This window comes from Salvia miltiorrhiza, chromosome 5, assembly GCF_028751815.1.
Source record: "Salvia miltiorrhiza cultivar Shanhuang (shh) chromosome 5, IMPLAD_Smil_shh, whole genome shotgun sequence".
NCBI lineage: Eukaryota > Viridiplantae > Streptophyta > Magnoliopsida > Lamiales > Lamiaceae > Salvia > Salvia miltiorrhiza.
In genome coordinates, this window is record NC_080391.1 from 40,832,112 (window position 1) to 40,848,845 (window position 16,734).

The 16,734-nt window shown below is 40.0% G+C and overlaps 1 protein-coding gene across 2 annotated transcripts; it reads right to left on the minus strand.

Annotated features, from left to right (window-relative positions):
• Positions 1 to 2,709: 2,709 nt before the first annotated feature.
• Positions 2,710 to 7,145, minus strand: LOC131024442 (uncharacterized). 2 transcript variants are annotated; one of them, XM_057953951.1, is made up of 9 exons: positions 7,015 to 7,145; positions 6,638 to 6,929; positions 5,208 to 5,332; positions 5,067 to 5,104; positions 4,345 to 4,455; positions 4,181 to 4,260; positions 3,490 to 3,526; positions 3,233 to 3,274; positions 2,710 to 3,150 (listed from the first exon to the last, which is right to left on the minus strand). In XM_057953951.1, exons 2-9 carry the CDS (start codon positions 6,920 to 6,922, stop codon positions 3,083 to 3,085), a joined length of 786 nt encoding a protein of 261 aa, XP_057809934.1. In that variant the 5' UTR covers positions 6,923 to 6,929; positions 7,015 to 7,145; the 3' UTR covers positions 2,710 to 3,082. The 2 variants fall into 2 exon arrangements, with proteins under 2 accessions (XP_057809934.1, XP_057809933.1); XM_057953950.1 differs by having other exon boundaries at positions 3,233 to 3,277; positions 7,015 to 7,141.
• Positions 7,146 to 16,734: the final 9,589 nt, after the last annotated feature.

Sequence of the window (16,734 nt, forward strand, 5' to 3'; positions counted from 1 at the left end):
ATTGTTTGGATTGAAGGGAGCTAAGTGAGTGGCGGAGGTCAAGGAAGTGTTTTTGTAGTTAGTGAGGATAGCGGAACTCTCAGTTGGAGCTTTGATTTTAAGAAACTCCATTATGTCGGTGATTGGGGTGAGTTGGTCTGTAGTGGGATTGAGAGTTAAGTGAGGAGTAGAATATAGCTTGTTAATATTGGGAGAGGTGGCAATATGATTAGAAGTGGAAGTAGTGGAGAGAGTGGGTGTAGAAGAGGTAGGAGTATGAGTAAGGATTGGAAATTTTGGTTTGAGAGACAGATTATCAGTATGAGTTTTAGGTGTGAGGCTAGAAGCATGAGTTAGGTGCGAGTGATGATCAATTCCTGTTAAGATGGATGGGGGTTCAGATGAGATATTGCCATGAGTATCGACGATGGGGTTGTAGGCAAGAGGTGGGGTTCTAGGTTTACGGTTATTATTGTGAGTCGGAATTGAGGCTTTCATTTCCGGGGTGAGGGAAGAAGGAGGAGGAGGGATGTTAGGAGGTTGGAATAGACGAGTTGCGTAGTCAGATTTACGAGCAGGTCGGATTCTCTTAAGAGGAGAGGCCTTGAGGGATGGGCAATAGAGGAGATCCTCAAAGTGTTTGCCATTTTCATCTTCTTCAGATTCTTGTTCGCAGGCTCGTGTGTGATGATCCATTATGCCGCAGCGGTAACAATAAATAGGCAGATTTTCATACTTAAGAGGAACCCAAAGTTGTTTTCCTTCGAAAGAGATTGTAATCCCTCTCATTAGAGGCATCCTTATATCAATGCTTGCCTTGAATCGAGCAAAACAACCTGCGTAATTTGCATCAGTATCAATCTCCTCCACAAATCCCACTTTCTTAGCGATATGGCGAAGAATCACCGGTTTGGTACACGTCATAGGGAGATCATAGGCCTGAATCCAAAAACTCCCTCTATCAATACTTATGCTAGATGGCTGATCCGACCCATTCAAAGCGGCAACCGCAAACAGATGATTGTCGAAGTGCCAGGGCTGTCTCTTCATAACCCATTGTCTATCTTCCGGAGATTGAAAGCTGAAAAGGAATAAATTCTTTCTCCATTCCTTAGCCTCAAAAATATTTTGCGTTTTCCAGGATTTACGCATAATTTCCATAAGGTGGAAGCCATTGGGGGGTTTCAAGCACACCAATTTGCCCACGAAGCAGAAGTTTCGATCTTTCGACTCGGATTCATCACCGATTAATTCCCCAGAAATTTCAATAACGTCATTTTCCCGATCAGTTCGCTCGACATCTCCTGGATCAAAACCATAACCCCTCGAAGATCCACCGCGCTCCATAGCCTGCAAACACAGAAGAAAAGAAAAGAAAAACAGCACACACCCACAACACACAAAAGAAAAGAGGGAGGACAGAAAGGCAGGGGAAAACAGGGGAAAACAGGAGGAAAAACGAACAACGGAGACGAAGCCGACCAGAAGATCAGCAGCGCAAACCAACAAGAGAAAAACCCTGACCAATACTCACCGAGAGTAACAAAACCCTAGAAAGACCTAAGGAACGGAAACCCTAGAGAGACCTAGGGAACTTTTTATGATTTCTTGGTACGAATGACCATTAACTTGATTCCGAAAATAATGAGTTCAATAAATTATACTATGAGAATATTTCTTGTATATTGATTTCATTTTAAAAAGTGAATTATTGAATTATGACAAGGAAGATCAAATGAGTAGGAATTTTGAGGGATATTGGAGGGGGTATCACATTACTAAATGCCAATAACATCGACTTTAAGATACTCTATCAATCTCACTTATCGAAACTCGAAAGTAATTTGAATGTAGAACACGTTTCTATGTTCAAACAATTGTAGTTTGACTAAGGACGAAAGTTCTACAAATTGGTGGAATTTTTCAATTGTATTAAATTTGAGCATGTTTTAACCACAACAAATTGAAAGTTTGTATTGTATTTATTCGAAACACAAAAATGGTGATCACATGAATATTAACATAAAAAAATATTGTGCATGCTATAAGGTCTTTTTTTTTTTTTTGGACTTTGGAAAAGGGAGAGCGGTGGAGTTTGAACTAGACCGCACTGTTCGTAGACAGGAGTTCGCACCGCTTGGTGTCTTCTTGGGGACTGTATGCTATGAGTTATGACGCTCTAACATAGATGAAATACTCCCTCCGTCCCATTACAAATATCTCACTTTCCATTATGGGACGTCCCATTAGAAATATCTCATTCTTTTTTGATAATATATTCTCTCTCTATACCTAATATTTAAATAATTTTCACCAACTCACTTTATCTATTTTCTATACATTTCTTAATCTCTATGTCAAAAAATAATGAGATATTTGTAATGGAACGGAGGGAGTATAACTTAACTCAAAATTAAAAGAGTAAAATTCATTCCGATCAAAAAAAAAAGAGAAATTCAAACCGTCATTTCATCTAATCTTTTTTCCATAGAAGAATGAGAGAAATAGTTTTATTTTACTAGTTGTACTATTTTTTTTGTTTAGTTATTTTTTCTATGACAAGGAAAACCTTCTACTAACCAAGATTTGCACTCAAATCTTCCACAAAATTATGATATACTATGCCTTTTCTTTAATACACAACTAATTAACAATTACAACCAGAGATGTTAAACGAATTGAGTAGAATCAGCACACTATCATTCTAAGTTTATCTAAATTAACAAAGAATATCCAAAATCTTCTTGGTTTTTATTAATTCAAATTGGGCTTAATTAAATCTCAGTCAAACTGAAGCAATGCATCAGAAATCACGTTCATGAAAAAACGAGCATTCGACTTATTGATGATTAACACAAAAAGAGTATTAATCTTAAACTAACCTACAAGAGTAGTAACACTGCTAAAACAAGGTCCCTCGAGGAAAGAAGGAACTCACAAACTCCTGAATGAAAAAGGATGTCTGCTATGTTAAAATCTGATTTCTGCTTCGTCTTCCCGAGCGTTGCTTCTAGTCGAGAACTGCCGTGGATCACGACAAAATGACCAGAGACGATTAAATTTAGTCCAGAGGATGAATCAAGGGACTAGTTAGACCTATTGCTCATCTTGAATTTCTTCTGGAAATGATTTCGGCTGCCCATCTTTTCCCGATTTCAGTTTGAAATTTTCCTGCACCGGACAAAGGGAAATACGCGTTATTAACTGGAATAATTGTAGCTAAGCGATGAAGAGAATTGTTCACCGGACTTACCGGCAGTTGACAGAAAGAATTCATCCAAGATCTTCCCATGCTCTGCTAGACAAAAAAACTTACCATCATCAAATAATATTCTGTATCATAGCTCAGACAGAGACATGCTAAAAACTTTGATAATATACCACAGGCAGATAAGAAATCTAATCTTTTTAATAGAATAAAATTATGGATTCTAGATCATAAAGGCAAGAATTATAAGCCCTGGATATTGTTTCTTCTGTTAAGCGAGAAATAAATGTCAACTCATTTACCTGTTTCGTACTCTAACGCTTGTAGAATCATTTCAACCTGAAGAAATATTAGACTAGTTAGGATAAAAAACTAGGGATAAATCGGTAAAAAGAAGACATGAATTGACAGAATACTAGTAGAGAAGAAAGCATATATATATATACATATATTTACATGAGAATCTATCAACACACATACAAGGAGCTGCATTCAGCAATAGCAAGAAAGAAGGGGACAACCGAACAGGGAAATACTCAATTTTCTTCTACATGTGAAAAAGTGTGGTTATACTAAGTTGTGAACATTAATAATCTTTCCTCTGCTTCAAAATACATTAGATGGCATGCAGAAAAGATTAATAGTCCAAAATTTTGATAGCTTAGGATGAGGAGATAGCTTATATGCTATCCTACTAGCACCCATTAAACATCCAACCCAATCGATGAAAGTATACACTACATTTCTTGAAAGCCAATTGCGTTAGTGAACATGCTTCACAAGATTGGTAGAAATATCAGTGTTAGGCAGGAAGGCATAATAATCAGAATAAGTAAATGCCAAAATGTGAGTTGATAAGAAATTGCAGAAAAGCTACTAGATACTATTGAGAAATTTCAACATCCGGACAGGACTGAAAGATTACAATCTTATTAAAATCGAACAAAAGCTCTAAAATTTGAAACGATGGCACAAACATGCAGTACAACGTACTTTGTCAAAATCTTTCACAAGGTTGGCCTCTAAAGATGAGTTGGTTTCATACTCTTGCCATAGTTCTTGTATTTCTTCAGCTGCCAAAAAAGGTTCATTATATCACGTCTGATACAAGAAGAACATGGACTATAAGTATATATAGCCTTAAAGCTAAGTCAAACCTCTCATCCCACCACCAAGAACTTTGCACATTTCATCTAACGCCTCTTGCTCCATTCTACTCTTTTCATGCTTTGGCACACCATCAGATGGGGTTATATCTCCAACAATGGCTACAAAAGTGAAGACAACACACGTACTTAACATATCGAGTGATGAGACAGACGAACTGATGACAAAAGTAATCGTCAAAGTTTAAAGAACCGGGATTACAATCAGAGCCTGTGTAGCTCAGAAGAAGAGTCGAGCAAGTAGAAACACTGTGACTTGACAGTTCTGCTTAAGGCATATAACATAGTTTTGGCAGGATTGTCATAACAAACGTAAGGCAACAAAAGATCTCCACATACATAGTAAAGTTTCTTTTTATCATAATAGAAAACCCTTACTAGGGAATTCAAGATGTGAGCTAATTACGGTCATTATGGTCAAAGAAAATTATGGAAATTAATACACATCAACAGTGACTAGATGCCTAGATGTTGATAGAATATGAAACTGAAGATATATAGGGAGCTAAAAATTTGTTATATTAGCAAAATGATTATGGTTACTGGAAAATATTATGATGCCAGAGGGTATATGTTATAAGCGGGAGAGGATGGAAGGGGAGCTAAATGCAAAATATTTTACTTATGGGAAATGGGAAAAAGCAGTGATGTTTTTGAAATATTAGAACTTTCGTAACCACGCCAACAAAATTCAAATTTTATCAAGAGTATACCTTCTGCGATGTCATGAACAATTGCTATCTTGATACACCTGTTTCATGGTTAATAAGAAACAAGGTAAATATACTTCAGAATAAACACTGAACAGGGTAACCTTTCTGGCATTGTATAAGGAAAAACTATTAAAGCACAACCTTTCCCTGTTAACGCCAGGAGCATCATCAGCAATCAAAGCCATCAATGACATACGATACATGTGATCAGCTATTGATTCAGGACCCTTTATGCCATGATTCAGCCATCCTTTCCGTTTTGTAGACTAAATGTATGTGAGTGAGAGAGGGAGAGATCAAAAGAACCTTTATTATAGCAGATAACATCAAAAATAAAAAACAATACACCCAAGTATTTGTACTATGGCCCTGTTCAATTACTTGAAAGTTACAAGAATATCAATTAATCTCTTAAAAAGTGGATGGCCACCTAACTAAAGCAGTTGGACATGAGAGTGCAAAAGGTAAGAAAAAGAACGAGAATTATCTATCTTTCGGTTCCTTCACACTCCTTTTTCTGCATTTTCAGGCGATTAATCAACCAGAAGACCTAATTATATTTGACTATTTTTAAAAAATTTCTGGACAAAAGTTTGCCATTCTTGTTAAAAATGCTTCCACTTTAAAGTTAGACAGCATTCAAGAAAATAATTAAGTTGTTGAGCATGATCATATCAAATGGTAAAGAGAAACCATACAGCCATCTGCTCGTCTATCACCCACCAAGCCAACAAGAAAGCTATAGGTAAGGGAAGGAATTACAACATAAGTTACTTCAAGGAGAGGAAAAAGAAAACAACCTATTCTTACTTTTATACATGATCATGCTATGGTTGATTCACAATGAGCCTACTCTTAACATGATATATGCTGGCACAGAAAGTATCCCAACCTCCAGTTGAATTCATGAAACAATTTTCATCGAAATGCTCCACAAGAACATTGATGCTTCTATAATTCTAACCATGGATTCTCTCTTGGCAGCAACTCAATCAACACATGCCGTAATATTTTCTAAGAACCTCATAATTCAGAAGGAGAAGATTAATACACCACCAAGACATATCTAATTCACATAACACTGAACGCACCAAAGATTCACGTTCGGGAGAGAGAGAAAAAGAGAATATCTTTAAGCCCATGTTTGGTTGGGTGTTTTTAGAGATTGGAAATGGATTCAATTAATTGAATCCATTACTTGTTGTTTGGTTTGGGTAATGAGTTAACCATTATCCTTACTTGAGAGGAGGGTAACTCAATCACCCAATTTGTTATCCCTCAAAATAAAGGGGAAACAAAAGAAAGGAATCCCTTACTACTGATTCTTTTCCATTGTTAAACCAAACAATCAATAAAAATAATGGTTATTATTACCATTCACTCCTTTATTTAATTCAATTCTCTTTCCATTCCTCTACTTGAACCAAACGAGCACTAAAATTCAAACATTTTTTCCCCCAAAAATCACAGGTGTGAAACATTAACAAACAAACTAAGCAAAACCAAAATATCAACTAATTCCCACCCCTACACATGGCAAGAACATGCAAACGCACGAAATTCGGACGGACCTTCAGACGATGACACAATGTGAGAAAATCAATGGCGGCAGAAGGAGATGGAGACGCATGCAAACTTTCCGGGCTTCCGGGCGCCGATCCAAACCCAGAAACACTTTTACCCATTTTGGCGGAATCCAGATTCGGGTTGTTGGAACGAGCCGCGACGAGTCTTGGGCTAGGCGAGTCTGAACAAAAAGGGACTTTTATGGGGGATTTGTGGGAAAATCCTATTTTTTGCAGATTAGTGTTTGCAATGGAATATGGGTTCGCTTTAGCCGCCGCTGCGGACGCCATTGTTAAACTGATGGGAAAAAAAAATGAAACTTGATTATGAATGCAACACAATCAATTTTTGTTGCAGCTGTAATTTAGGCTAAATAGATTACCCGGCCCCTAATTTGTGCCTTTTTCTGGTCAATTTCTTGTCCTTTTTCTAGTCTGGGGCTTTTTGACGACAGCCACAAGGCGCTGCGATGAATTGGGAAAGATAATTTAGAGGATGTTAGGTTTAAGATTTAAGAGAATTTGGGGTAGAATTAGAAATTAGAAATTAGAAATACTACTAATTTTAAGATTATTTCTATTAAAAAAAATTAAGATAATTGTATTTCTTTTAGTAAAAGTTTGTTTTATGAATTTTTTAAATATTAAGATCATTTCTATTTTTATGAATATTTTTAATATATTGTCTCAATGTTTTTAAGATAATTGTATTTCTTTTAGTGAAAGTTTGTTTTATGTTTTTATATTAGGCCGTGAGCTCTGCGATACGTATCATCAAGACGAGCGCCACCGTCTTCTCAATGAACCCTAGCGCCGCCGCCTTCTCACTGGTGGCCTGATGGATCCCGATTTCCCTCCTCTCACTAGCAACTTCGCTCCCCCCCTTCCCCCACGAGGCTCATCTGGCAGTGGTGGTAGTGGAGCAGCGACTGTGACGAAAATCTCAACGATGGTTACTACTGTTGATGTTCCGTCTAGTTCTACGATAGGGATCTCCCTAACCCATACTACTGGCTCTATTGGTCCCTCAGTTGCTCCCCAAAAGATTATGGCAAGAGAGACAAACCCTAAAGCGGATACTAGGGTTTCAAAAAAATAGGGTGTCCTTTGCTCGTGTGGTTAATAGCACGTCCCAAAAACCGACGGACGTCTTTGCACAGGATTTAAGTGCCCTTCACCCTGTCAAGATTGGGAACAAATCCATTCTCCGGATTCTTGAATCTCTTTATCAAAGCAAACTCAAGGAGTTTGAATTCGCCGTTCATGCTCGGCTCATCTTAGACAAGGGCGACACTCCTCGCTTTGCGATTGATATTAAGTAGGAACTAATGGCTCTATGGAATACTTCGGAGGCCATTCGTGTCGTTCCTCATGGCAAGGGATTCTTCTCCATCATATTTACATCAGAATCGAAACTTTTGATGGCTAAATCTAAGGCGACTTGGAAACTCAGTAGGGGTATTATCCGGATCAGGGATTGGGTTCCGAACTTTGACCCCCTATAAGGAGGCTTCGACTCTTTCACAAGTTTGGCTACACATCTACTACCCTCCTCATGAGTATTGGCATCCGGAGGTGATCATCGAAATTGAAAGAGAAGTGGGTCTTCCGATTAAATTGGATGGTTTTGCTTTTGCCGGCCATGTGGGGCATTTTGCGCGTGTTTTGGTGGATAAGGACGTTTCTAAACCTATTCCCTAGTCATTAACTGTTGATAAAGGGAATGTTTCTTTTGATGTTGAGTTCGACTATGAGAATCTCCCTCATCATTGTGGATTTTGTCAACTTGCAGGTCACAATATTACTCAATGTTGTCACAAGAAACAACAGGTTGCTAAAGAAGGAGATTCGGCAGGTTCAAAAGACGTCAATCCGCATGCGACTAATCCAAAGAAAAGAATTGAACTACCAAATGGAAAACAATGGTACAAAGCTAAAGATATTAACACTGGCAATTCTTTTGAAGCCCTTGCCAAGTTAGACGAATGAGATAATATTGAGAAGGTTCCAGCAGATACTGCACAAACAAATGGTGTGCATTCTTGCACTAACTTTGGATTTGACATAGGCACTTCATCCGCGATTGCTCAGAGTATTAACGACGTAGCTGAGCCCGGGAATTCACATCTGGCTGGTCCGGATATATTGGAAGCTATTATAAATAATGTTCCAGAAGATAACTTTGAGGTCCATATCACTCTAGAAGTTGATTTGTCTGCTAATAAAACAAATAATTCTCCAGGGAAATTTGACAAAGCTATTACGCTTGAATATCATATGAAAGTGCAACTTCTGGAGACGGCAATGACTCAAAATCAACAGAAAGATAGCGAGAATGAAGTTTTACCTGAGACTACGAATCCTAATTCGGAAATTCCTGTCAAAAGAGGTCGGGGTAGGCCTCCTAAGTAAATTGTCGAACAGTTGGTGCGCACAGCTGTTCCGGAAAATTCCATCAAAGGCCGACTTGGGCATTCTCATTCCACCACTATTGGGGATAGCTCTGTGATTGAGACGGCTTCTTGGGAGGCTGCTCACTCGAAATTTAATGCCTTAGTCAAAGAAGCTGCTGAAAAGGGTATCAATATTTCTAATTTTCAAATCACTCATCCGGACTCTGCTGCTACCAAAGTTATGGACTCGGTTTCTTCTAAAAAATGGGGTCACGTGGTGGACGATGATATAGATCCTCTTCAAGAGGATGAAATTTCCTTCTCTGCCAAATGAATATCCTGGCCTGGAATATTCGGGGTATGACTTCTATCTCCCATAACTTGCTTAATAACTACTGTCATACCCATCGCCCTATCATCTTAGGCATCATTGAGCCTAAGATGAATTTCAACAATATCCTTGATTCTTTTTGGCATTCCATGGATATGGTTCCCTTTCATAGGAATGATCGTGGTAATCATGCTTCTAATATTTGGATTTTCTCTACTGCTTTGGTTACTTGTTCGCTGCTTCACTCCACTGATCAGGTGGTGATTTTGGATGCCACTCATCTTGGTTATTATGACGGTCCGACTTATCTAGGGGCCAGCCACACTGAACTTGGGGTGATTATCAAGGTTATTTAGCGGAAGTAAGTAACTTAACTATTTTGATTGAAAAACTTGGTTAATTAGCGGAATTTATGAACCTATTCTTTAATCGTTCTGCTCAAAGGAAAACCCGACTTGTCACGAAGTATGAGAACTCCGGACAAGTCCAGAGAGTTCGTTATCACGGTGTCTGAGTGCCCAAGAGCAACTTAATTGTTCAGTTGTTTAGAGAAAGCAGTAAACAAGTTCATAATTGCCACGCAGGGCATAACCAACAAAATGAAATGTTTGGTGATCGAGGTTATGGGAAATAAATTTCATCGAGAAACCTTGTTGACAGCTCCAGACCACCACCACCACCTAGCCCCCTGACGAAGCTGTCGTTTGAGCTTTGTGCAAATAAAATAATCCTGTGCCCACAACTAGATTAGCTAGCGATAAGTCCAGAGTCGAATCCACAGGGAATTGAGCAGTAACTTCTCCTGCAAGGGTGTCACTAAAAAGGTTTTGTTTTCCTCGATGTTCTGACCAAAACGTGGTTATGGGCAGAACGGATATCCAATCTAAACTGAAATAACAAAAGAGATAAATCAAATAACAAAACAATTCTGACTTGGGCTCGAATCACTAAACATGAATTGACACTCGATCATTGGTGCAAAGATTAGTCACTATATTCACATACCAGTGGTTATAGGCATAAGAATGGTTGTGCCCCTATTGTCACTCGTCACGCACACAACAAACCCCCTGCCCAATCTATCCTTTCAGTTTATGATTCCTTAGAAGGGTCAGCTAATGGAAATCAACTACCCCGGACAACATCCACGCTCTCTGCGATGGCCTATCGCTAGTTGTGCTTTGCCCAGAATGCTTTAAGAACTAAATAGACCCACTTGACTCTTACACCGATATTTCACAGCAGTCACGGCTCCAACACCAGTTGTACTATTTTGGAGGTCGATGGCAACTCGCCTTTTACCCAAAGTATTACTTGTGGCCAGAACTCCCTAGTTAACTAGTGATCAATTAATTAACCAAGTTGTTACAACCTTTTTGGAATCAAACCTAGTGTATCGGGAATATGATCATATAGTTATTATGCCCAAATTAGACCTCTCGAGTTTATTCATTCATGCTTAGATCATCTTACCCCGAAATCAGAATATAAACTTAGCCAACCATAACGTAAATAACACAAGCAAAAGATATAAAAGAAAACATAACTGGAATTGAAATGACTTAAATGAAAATGAAAGTACCTACGGCCGAAAGTGCCGTGTAAAACATAAAACGGTAAAGTACTAGAAATTGCCCCGCAGCCTGGGCTAGCTTTTACTCTCAAAATGAAGCACAACAAGACAGAAATTCAGCACACTTAGCTTGTGAATCTCTTCGGGTATTTATAGGAGTCATTAGGGTTTAAAGGCCCAGCCCATGACTTGCGGCCGGATCCATGCAAGCATGGAGATGCGTATCCTTTTTCAGACCTAATCTTCATGAAGATATATTTCCTTTTGGATAAGGCTGTGATTTGGCCTTATCGGTCTCTTTTGGATAGCTACCGCCTTCCGCCTTTCTCGGACTCCCACTTGCACTTCTTCCTCGCTCGTCTGTTGCACCTCTGTCTTCTCTTTCCTTCCTTCTTTCTCTCGCCTGCCAGCTCTCGTGCGGTACTTATGGACATAAGGGAAAATCCTGCTTACACAATCCCTTTGCTTCTGGCGCATACCTCTTTCACGAGAGGTGGCAGTGCTTCCGACCCCTGGAATGTTCTGAGGATTCTTCTGCTCAGCTGACTTGGCTGCTCTGGCGTCCAGAGGAATTGCTTCCTCGCTGGCGGTCAGAGGAATGATTTCCCCGCTGGCTTCCAGATGAATGACTTCCCCGCTGGCTTCCAGAGGAATCGTCTCCGCTGGCTTCCAGAGGAATCGTCTCCGCTCTGGCTTTTGTGACTCCTCTGGCCCTTTGATTCCTCTTCCCTGGCAGACTCCTCTGCCCTGGCGGACTCCTCTGCCCTGGCGGACTCCTCTGCCCTGGCAGACTCCTTTGCCCTGGCAGACTTCTCTGCCCTGGCGGACTCCTCTGCCCTGGCAGACTCCTCTGCCCTGGCAGACTTCTCTGGCAAAGCCGACTCCGCTGGTAGCTACGATTCCTCTGCCCTTTTCGAATCCTCTGATACTCCATTTCTCTGGCATTTTGGTTTCTTCCCCGCAAGTTGATTCCTGTCATTGAACTATGCCCTCCCAGGCGACCAAACCACACAAACACACGGAAAAAGACTCGATCTAGACTTAAAACAAACACAAAAACAGAGCACAAACCTGGGCTCATCACCCCCGCTGCGCCCGGCTCCATTAACCTGAAATGAATTAAAACTTTGGGTTGAGTACTAATGCACTCAGTGAAGTTAATGCCCCTTTTTTCTTTAAACTAGTTTTAAAGAACTGTGATACTTGGTGAAATGCATGCCTGTAAGAAAATATAGCAATACTTGAAAAACAATTACTATAAATTCTGAAATACTTGTGAGCCGTAGCTCCTTTAACCTTTTGCGCGCTTTTCTAGTTTGGTGTTACCTTTCTTGGTGCTAAGTATGGGAAACCCGGCCGAATCAATCACATACCTAGACTTCTTACTGGTGTACACTACCCTGGCCCCTGTCGGGGACAGAGCCGATCGTTTGGGGACGACCCCGTTTGTTTTGTGGGGACAACCCCGTTTGTTCTTTGTAACAACCAAACAAAATATTTGCATGCGTTCACAATTTAAAACATATTTGCTTGTATAAAAAGAGAGGGCTTACTAACCCAATATACTTTTGCAAATATAACCCACCTGATCTTCGGTGTGGAAGAGAGATGATCTTAAGCTGTGGCACCGTCCTACGGACCAATTCCTACAAGACGAGTTCTTAACACTTAGCACATATCATGGATGACGAAAACCGTTGTCTACTTAGGGTCTCTAGGTCAACCTATTCCCAGACTTACAACGCATAATCGAACTAGGGATTATGCAATTTACATACATTAGCTTATCTTGATGACTTATCTAGGTTAACTCACTCATTTTCATGAAAACTTTGCACAAAACATGTCCCAAACTCTTCATTCACATATACTTAATCTTTCATGAAACATCCTTTAAAATCAACTTTCAAACTTAGAAAATAATTCAACAACTTGAGCTCTTAAGGGGCTGTTTTGCAACAGACACCAAATCTGCTTTGGATCTTTAAATGAGGCTCCAAAGGACATTCTGGAAAACAGGCATTTCAAGGATCATTCTTCAATTTGAATCGAGTGAAACAGAGTTCAAACGAGCAAGATATGCCATCTCAAATATGGGTATTTAACAAGCAAAAATCTGAAAATTTCAGATTTTCAGATTAGAACCAAGTCAGTGGGCTTTCTTTAAAAATTCATATCCCCCTTTACAAAACTCCTTTGGGAACCCCAAAGGTCAATCCAAAAACTAGGGAGAGAGTGTAACACTCTCCAGTTGGATTTACCCCATAAAGGTTCATGGTTTAGGAGCTATTAACACCCAAAGTTCAGTGCACAAAAAGAGTTCAAGTTCGGCAGATTCAAAATTTAAATCAGAAAAACCACTTTAGGCTTCACCAAAAATTCTACAAATGAACAAATAAGTTTCCAACATGTCAATGAATATTCAATAGAAAAATGGGCTTGAGAATCAAAGATTTAGGTTGGCCTTTGCCACCTCAAAGTCGTAGGTTTGTAAAACCTACTGGATGGTACAAAGAATAAGAACTAGGTTTCAAGAATTTATACCAGTTGTTTTCCTTACTCAAAAATGGTGAGGCCGATACCAAAAGAAAGATACAGGATTCTAGACTCTAGAGTGACATATTCAAGTTTCAAAGGTTTTCACCGATTGAAACTTGACTTATGGCCTCCCAAATATTGTTTACCAGAAATGCATTCCAAACAGATAGTGATGTTCAAAAATTCATAAATAAATCATACGAGCTCCAAATATTCTGAAATTTTACCATAGTATGGAAACATATTAAAGACGATACACAATTAATTTGGGAATTTTTGGGGACCGTTTGGATGGCTGGAATCGCCTTGCAAAACACTGCCGGAGCAGTGTAGTTATGGCAGATTCGCTGCTTTACCTCATGCACGGTTTTTTCACCCAATAAACTCTACCAAAATAAACATTCAAAACCATAAAACATATCCTCACATAAAATAGCACACATATGTGTAAAAAATCCATGGCCATAAAGCATTTTCAGTTGAGAAAATCAAAGAAAAACTCACCCTCGAAGCACAACCTTCACTCTAACTTTACGCCCTAGTTTTTCCACGCTCTCCCTTGCTTTGATACTTCTCTTGGGACTTCAAGGGCTTCTATGGAGTGTGATAATGGTGGGAGAAAAGTTGTGAGAGTGGGGGAAGGGAGGAGGGACGAAATGGAGAGGAGATGGAGGGGGAGTGAGGCTTTTACTCTTCTTGATGAGGCTAAAGATTGTGTGAGGAGTTGTATCAGCCAAATAACTTAAGTGGAGGGAGGGGGGAACGAAAATGGGGCCTAGGGGAGGGTAGGTTGGCTGCCACCAATGCATGGGTGCATTGGTTGTGAGGCTCTTGCACTTCCCATGCATTTTGGTAGTTCCCAATGCATGCAATGATCACCTTTGTCCCCTTTTGAATTTAGAAAGGTGGCTGATGTGTAAGTGGGTTTTAGGGCTGAAATGGGCTGCATTTGGGCTCTAAAATAGGGTCTTAAAATCGGCCCAAGCCTCTCTAAAAATCGGCCCACCTTTGGCCCTCTATACGGGCCCGTAATCGCTCAAACCCGAACTAAAACAAACTCGTATTAGAAATAAATATGCACTTTGCTTTTCATACTTTGAAATGAAAATAAATATACATATTTATTGAAATCAACATCACACGGAAAAATAAAATAATCATCTTCTTATTTACCGTCTTTCTTAAGAGAAAACCTAGGCATTAAGACTCATTAAATCATCGCTAGGATAATTATTCTTTTTAACTGGGAATTAGGGACCTATCATATCCTAATAATATCAATATGATCATATGAAACCTAGGATCGAAAATTCGGGGTATTACAGTTATACTTTTCGCATTGCGTTCGTACACGGAAGTTGTAACTATATTACCCGGAGGCTACTTTGGGATGACATTTCTGGCTTCATGACTCCTCACATGGTTATTTTAGGGGACTTTCATGTTGTCCTTGGCTCTCACGAGCATCGGGGGCACCGACTCCCTGGCCGCATTTCTTGCCAGGAATTTAATTCCTTCATCGATCTTCATGCTCTTATTCAAGCACACTCTACAGGTCCGTATTTCACTTGGACTGACAGACGGAGGTACCCGATGCCGACTGAATCGGTTCTGAATCGTATTATTTTTATTGGAGATTTTGTTGAGCATTGGCACACGACGAAAAGTCTTGTTCTTCCGCGCTTGGGCTCGGACCATTTACCTATCCTTTTTAAATGCAGCATTCAGTCTAGCAGTTCTGGGCCCAGGCCTTTTCGCTTCCTCAACATGTGGACGTCGCATTCGAATTTTTTGCCGTTGGTTGGGAGGTCTTGGTCGCAGCCGGTTGAAGCCAATTGTCCTATTGTGCGCGTTATGCACAACTTGTAGAGATTCAGAAAAGATCTCAAAGCTTGGAATAAAAATTCTTTTTGCAATTTCAACACCTCGCTTGAGAAACTTTACAGTCGGTTATCTGCCCTACAACAGCACATTGGTACGTCGGGGTACACGGATGAGTTATTTAATCAAGAGGTGGATCTTGAAGCTTTCATTTCGGTTATGCTTTCCCGTCAATCAGAGCTTCTCCATCAGAAAAGCAGAGTCTGTTGGCTTCATGACGGCGATCGCAACATTCAGTTTTTTCATAATATGGTGAGAATGAAATGTGCTCGGCGTAACATCAAGAATCTGGAGATTAATGGTATTCTGGTTGATGATCATGATGCTATGGCTTCTCATGTGGAAAAAAATTTTGGGAGCCTTTTCTCGACTGATAACAGCCTGGTCGGTGACTTCACTTGAATTGACAACTACATTCTGAATAATATCAATATGGAGCAGACCACTTCGTTGATTGTTTGTCCCTCGGCGGAGGAAATCAAAGCTACCATCTTCTCCATGGATAAAGATAGCGCCCCGAGTCCGGATGGATTCAACAGCACCTTCTTCCGCTCGGCTTGGGATATCATTGAGCATGATTTCACTTTAGCAGCTAAGAGATTCTTTATTCACCATTATCTTCAGCTCGGGCTTAATGCTAATATTTTGAGTCTTCTCCCCAAGAAGACGGACCCTAAAGTTATCTCGGACTATAGGCCGATTGTGCTGGGCAACTTTTTCTTTAAGGTGATCGCTAAAATTTTGGCAGTGCGTCTCAATGCAATTGCTGCGGGCATTGTTTCTGATAACCAGTTTGGATTTATTTCTGGAAGATCGATCCACGAATGCATTATTTTGGCTTTTGAAAGGGCAAACTACATGGAGAGATCTCTTCGTGGAAATAATATGGCTCTGAAAGTGGACATCCGTAAAGCTTTTGACACTCTTAACTGGAATTTTCTTTTATATGTTCTTCAGGCGTTTGGCTTTCCTGATATCTCCTGCTCTTAGATTAAGACTATTCTTAATTTCGCACGCATATCGATAAGCTTCAACAGTTCCTTGCATGGCTATTTTACTTGTAGTCGGGGTGTTCGCCAAGGTGACCCTTTATCACCAATTTTATTTGGCTTGGCAAAAGATGTCCTTAGCCGTCTTCTCGCTGATGCGGCGCACAAGGGGCTGATTATGAGTATGCGGTTCTCTTGAACCATGCTTTTTTCCTCCCACTTACTCTATGCAGATGACGTACTTCTTTTATGCCGTGCTTCTAGACATAATTGCATCAAGATTGACTCGATTCTTCAGTCGTATGCTTCAGTGTCGGGTCAGGCCTGTAATAAGCAAAAGTCCATGCTCTATTTTGGGAAGGGTATTTCCCCGACTCGGCGTTTGCGCCTTCAGCGGG

Bases quoted from the DNA above. Each gene is read 5' to 3' on its own strand.
- LOC131024442 (XM_057953950.1), bottom strand. From the start codon at position 6,922: ATGGCGTCCGCAGCGGCGGCTAAAGCGAACCCATATTCCATTGCAAAC. The intron at 5,333-6,637 runs GTCCGTCCGAAT...ACATACATTTAG, and splicing joins CATTGTGTCATCGTCTGAAG to TCTACAAAACGGAAAGGATG. The intron at 5,105-5,207 runs GTTGTGCTTTAA...ACCATGAAACAG, and splicing joins CCTGGCGTTAACAGGGAAAG to GTGTATCAAGATAGCAATTG.